At 38.8% G+C, this 6000-nt stretch overlaps 1 protein-coding gene across 3 annotated transcripts in view; it reads right to left on the reverse strand.

Annotated features, from left to right (window-relative positions):
- Window positions 1-5702, reverse strand: part of SLC39A12 (solute carrier family 39 member 12) — a 29341-nt gene extending 23639 nt beyond the window's left edge. For 2 of the 3 annotated variants that reach the window (XM_010227730.2, XM_010227729.2), the window contains exons 1-2: window positions 5354-5702; window positions 1763-2044 (exon numbers count right to left, since the gene is read on the reverse strand). In XM_010227730.2, coding sequence (XP_010226032.2) covers window positions 1763-2044; window positions 5354-5623 — 552 coding nt within the window. In that variant the 5' untranslated portion in view covers window positions 5624-5702. The remainder of the gene's footprint in view (window positions 1-1762; window positions 2045-5353) is intronic. The other variant, XM_088524318.1, reaches the window with a different exon arrangement.
- Between the last annotated feature and the right edge of the window lie 298 nt (window positions 5703-6000).

The following is a 6000-nucleotide window of genomic DNA, read 5'->3' on the forward strand; positions in this document are numbered from 1 at the left end:
GTCTGTCCGCCAGCTCTTTTTACAAAGAAAACCAGCTAAAACTATTTAAGCTTATTTGTCTGTTCCTCAACTATATGAGCCAGTACAGGAATCTTTCATTTCATGCATGCTCATCTCACTACATTATGCCATAAGCATTGCAGAAAGGAGACTAGCATTTTTCCTGTCAAATCTATTACACGTTTGCATTCCTACAACCCCAAATTTCATCTCTCATTTCTAATAATATACTAGCTGCTATGACAGAGAAGGCGAAAGTTTAAAATAAAAGCTTATATAGAGCGGCCAAAAATGCCACTCCAAATCCATTACTTTCCTGCATTGTCAACCCTTTTCTATAACCCAAATTCTAAACTTTAGATAGATAGTCTACAATGTTTTGAGTACCTTTTATTTAAAAAAAAAAATCCTCTTTTCCCCCATGTCAGTGAGTGATGAGGTCTCAGATACTAAACAGACCCATCAATTGATCATACTGCCAGCATAAACAAACAGACCACACAGTAAAGCACTTTATGGATTGTTATTCTATCTTGACATGCCAAATACCCACCAATGCCTCTTTACAGTTGCTCAGTTACCAATTGAGTTCCTGGAAATCAGCACGTTCACCAGGACTTAGAACCAAAAGTGCTAGTCAATGAATAATTTATGATGGGAAACGATTGCACAAAAACACAGAAAGAGGAACCGGAGGCCTTCGGCATTCTGCTATAGAGCCAGAAACTCCTAGCCATCTTCTGTTTGTGTAGCAAACTCCTACCACAGTAAATTAAATCTAATAAAATGAAAAAGAAAAGGACAATTTCAAAGTTCTCAGTAAAACAAATTTAACTGCATATTACCAGCAGACTTAAGGAGCTCCTTACAGCAGGTGAATGTATACTTTAGGGCTTATCTAATCTGGTGAAAGTTTATTTTATTGTCATTATACAGAAAATAAGTTTTTCTGGATGAACTCAAGAATGCTATTCTATTATTTTATAGGGCCTATTTGAAATAAGGAATAATAACAAATAGTGGTGAGAAAACCTGCTGCATGTTTCTGACGTAAAAGATACGTATTCAGCTGAATACACTCAATATAATGTTTTTTCTTCCAAATCTAAGTTTAAGCTCATATGTTTCAGTTTTGCTATAAGGGACATTCCTCATGGGAACAAGTGTATTTGTCCCAGCTGAAGAAAGGAAACATATCTTTGGACAGAGTCCTTATTTCACCCTGCTTTGGATAGACATGGAGCTGCAAGACTGGCAAAGATCGGCATTCTCATCACACCAGGATGATTCATCATTTCTTTTCTACAGCCAGAACAGTTTTGCGGCTGCTCCTCTTTGTACTAATCACTGGCAGTATTAAGTGACAGTTATAGTGTATTTACAGTAATAAATACTAGAGGTGAGAAAGTCCTTGGGTGAAAACAAGACCTCTACCCAGCTGAACTTTCTTCCCCGTTCCCTAAGTTGAGGATAGCTGCATTTAAACTACCTCCTGGGAATGGTGTGATATGTGCTGTCTCCCAAGTCACAACGTGCCCACACTGTGGAAGCGTAGCCAGGTAGCACAGCCCAAAAACAAGTTAGGAGAAGGCTGGTAATTAAGCAGTATGTACAACAGTTGACCAATGCCTAGGCCTGTGTTCTGACACCGCTGTATTTACAAGCTGCATGAAGAAACACGATATTGACGTGACAGCTGGACTAGCTTGCTTATGGACATTATATTAGTAGTAAACACAACTTTTAGTTATTTTTTATTTACCTGTGTTTCAGAAGTTTTAAAATGTTGTCTTACTGCAGCCAAAATATCTTCAGTTTCATTCTGTGAAAAATAGTAACAATCTTCATCATGCCTTAAACTAAGCATGCTCTGTAGGTAAAATTTATAGTCCTTACTACTCAAGTTGAGATCTGAAGAACACATATCTCTTTGATGAAGAATATAGTATAGAAGAATAAGAGATATTTTCTCAAACACTTCTTCACTGAGGTGGTCTTCTAAATCTCCACCAGCTATTAGTAACAAAGCATCTGGTTCAAGGCACTGTGAATAAATTAAAAAAAAAAAAAAAGGAAGAAAGAAATTCAACTCAAGTAAAATACTACCAGTCATCTGTAAGTAGGATTTGAGAGGAGAATAGGAGAATTTAATTCTCATATTTAAGAGACTGAACCTAAGCCTGCACAGACACAGGCTGATGGAATGACAGGAGGAGGGCACGAGTTACTCATGGCTGGCACTGCACTAGACTGCAAGACCACATGCTGCTGCTTTTTCCAGGGCCCTTTGTGTTTTTAACAAATGTCAAGTGTCCAAGGGATTTAAGTAATTCTGATAAAAACCTTGTTGTAGAGAGCTGAAAGTCTTTTGCTTCAATTCACTTGAATTCTGGTTATAAATGCATTAAATCATGGCTACATACGTTTATATTTATCATATTTTCACCTGCATATTCTCTATGAGTTTATATTATAGGACAAACACCATATGCAGAGGATAGTTAACTCAGAGTCTGTGAACGGAAGTTTATTTTTTAATGGAAGAATATTTGTAAGACTCAATTTCTCCTTATGCAAAGACACCTTCTAGAGTCACCGAAGGCCAGAGCTAGTCTTTGAAACTTCACCTGAAGGCCAATAGCATTTGTCAGGCTACAAGAAATAAATGAATAAATTCCAGAATAAATAATCTTTCTTAAAGAGATCTTGTAACTATTGCCATTCATTGTATCAAGTTTTTTGTTTTTTTCCCCAAGCTGACGCAAGCAACTATTTTATAGGCATATCAGCCAATCTGAACTATTGTGGTAGAGTGAAAAGACTGTATATTTGTTGCAAGGAACTGCAACACATGAAGGTTCCATGGGATGTTTATCATACACTGTGACAACTTCCTTATTTACAAGTCCAACTGGAACCTAGTTTGCCAGGTGACATTGCTTATGGCTACAGAAAGGCTACGATATGCTAGTCAGTCACGTTACCTTGTTTGTTACTCCATTTTCCCACACAACCCTGCAGTAGAATCTAACTTATTTTAGGTAAACTCAGAAACCATTGCTCCCTGGGGGAAATGAGAATGCTGTCGCATTATAACAGAAATGATTCTGACAACATTAAAAAAAATCTCACAGATATTCAATCAAAAGAAAAAAAAGAAAACTGTAAGAGAAAAAAGAAAAAAGAAACTGTAAGAAGATATCAGCAAAGATATCAGGAGAATATAAATTGAATCATCACTAGCTATTTTGCTGTTACTCCTATTTTAGAGGTACAATCATGTGCATGACCTATGTTTGGAAAAGCTTATTTGCTATTACAAAGAGCCTAGCTCTGAACCTGGGCACAGAACCCTGAGTTTGCTTTGTTTAAGTGATCAGGGATTAGAAAAAAAAAATCTCTTACTACTGGAAGAAATATATGTCTTTTGAATGCTTGGGAGACAAAAGAGTGTTAAGTGCTGCTAAAGAGATGCCAGCCCCTGCACAAATACTCTAGGGGGGCAATTGTAAAAATTTGTAAAAATAAACCAAAAAAGGACTTCAAAAAAAAGGTTTGAACATTATTATGTCCATTATTATGTGAGTGGCATGATGTTACTGGAATCCTGGAGTTAGAAGGGAAAGTTGAGTCTGAAACCAACTAGTTATTCCCATCTATTGTGGGAAAGAAAATGCCAAGTTGGAGAGGGGCATTCAGTCCCAAATTTTGAGCATCTTGTAGGACAGCACTTCTCACATGGTTTTTGATATCTTCATTTACTAAATCTTGTTAAATCATCTTGGAAGATTTCAGTCCAGCAGTATGCACTGCATGCGGCTTATCTCTCTCACTGATTTTCTATAGAGAACTGTGTTCACATGGCACTGTAAGGATGTATGAAGTTGTTACTGACACATCCAACTTTGAGAAAAACTGGAAATGGAGCAAGTCCTCAAATTCTTCCCACAGTAATCTTCCAAATGAAGTCAAAACTGCGTGGAAACCCTGACCAAAGGAAGTCCTGTTTGTGTTCCTTAGATTCCCTCCCTCCAGGCCCATACTTATGCTCTCCACATATAGATCAGAAATAGAAGAAAAAAAACATGGCTATCTAGAGGACAAAACAAATAGAGAAAGCTTGTTTTGTTCTGCAAGTTTAGGTTCTATATTTCTTATTGTTTAATACTTTTCAGCTTTTGATTTGGTTTCGTATCTATGTGCATTGAGTAAAGATTCTGCACAATCTGTCATACATTGCCACAACGCTTTCAATTTAGGAAGAGAGATCCTCACAGCATTTACCTACGAAAGTTCATACTAGGGCCCATACAAACTCTGCACTTGCTAGAAGGGCCTTTTAAGTAAGTAGATGTCCACCGCACAGGAAGAAACAAACAAACAAACAAAACCAACCTCCCCGAAAAACAACCAACCCACTAGCCAAAGCAACCCTCTATTCCACTGGTTTGGCTGGTTACAGTCTCAAAGCATGCATCCTTCCTAGACTCTTCGTAACTCTGATATAAAGCGGCAATCTGCTGTACAAAGGCCACTGACTCAAACGAGAGCTAGAGTAATGTAATTAAAGCCAAGACTAAGCAAACTCTTTGCAGTCCTTTTCATCTAACTTCCTCTCTTATCTCTGTCTCCCTTTCCCAGAACTTATGATCTCATTTCTGTTGTTCCCTTCCTGCCAAACCAGGAATCAGTGCTGAAAGCATCCTCAGTTCAGCTAGACAGCTGAACCTTCAGGGAAGCTGCACCCTGCACTATGGCAAATCCAGATTTGCAGATTCATTGCTCTGCCTTTGGTTTTCCTTGACTCAAACTGCTTTAAAAAACAAACAAAACAGAACAACCCTCCTCCCCGCCCAGCACCCCCGTTAGTCTTAGGTACTTCAGTGAAGAGGCACATGAATCTGAAACAGTCCTGGCGGGGATTTATTTTTCTAAACTAAAATCCAGAGCAAAAACAAACAAACAAACAGACAAACAACAAAAAACTAGAACCTGGTTTGTACTGATTTTTTCTCCAGTGGAAATCCTCTGTGTCCCAAAATGACGCTCTAGCTTTTAAAGTTAGATCAGCAAAAAGTAGAAAAATCTTTCCCAGAAAATACACATTTGATAGGAAAATTGTTAATCTTATGTGAAAGGAACAGGGAGTATTTAAGGTATACCTGGCATGGTTGGAATATCTCTGAGACCAAACAAAAAAATATTCCTAATGTACAATAAAACAAACTCTTTCATTTTTGATGTAAGAATAAGCCTTTACATGTTTACTTTTTTATTCAGGAGGGTTTCAGCCTAAGAAACAGAACTCACTGGCTATCCTATAGAGGCATCCCTCGTTAAGTGAGGCACTAACCAGATTACAATCCTCTTGCATGCCATAAATCCGCTGTGGGCACTCAGCTCTCTCCAGCAACGTTGTGACCAGTTCCCGTGAGCGGTTCTTGTGGAGCTCAGTGTTGCCAGCTGAAAGAACGCGCACAACTTCCACCAGATAGCCTCGGCTGGGAGCATAGCTGCCATCCTGCCCATGCTCTTCCCCAGACTGTCCTTCAGCAACGAGCACGCTGAATACGAAAGCAGAACATACCACCCCGAGAGCTGCATGCTTGGTCAGAAAACACATCTCCTCTTCCTGCCGTGCGTGAGCTGTATTGAATGTTCGGTTGTTGTTCGCACTCCACAGCTTAAACTCAAAACCTGAGGAATCTGAATAAAAAACCCAACCCTTTAATTAGTGTGACTGCAATATGTTTGCAAGGATTTATTAATTGGTTGGCTAAGCTGATTTGCAGTGACAAGCTGTTTTTGAACAACAGGGAGCCTGTAGGGACTTTACAGCCCAGAACAGCAGGAAACTAAGATGACCATGGCCTTAAAACTTCTGCAGAGTTACCAGTAAAAGGTTGACTCAAACTGCCTTTCCCTCCTCATCAAGTGAAGTGTACGGTTTTCACCTCAGTGTTATGTTATTGAACTAATAATCCTCTTCTGCAGAGCAGG

This window comes from Tinamus guttatus, unplaced genomic scaffold (genome assembly GCF_059628265.1).
Source record: "Tinamus guttatus ecotype Peru unplaced genomic scaffold, ASM5962826v1 Tinamus_guttatus_pri_ptg000209l, whole genome shotgun sequence".
NCBI classification, from domain to species: Eukaryota; Metazoa; Chordata; class Aves; order Tinamiformes; family Tinamidae; genus Tinamus; species Tinamus guttatus.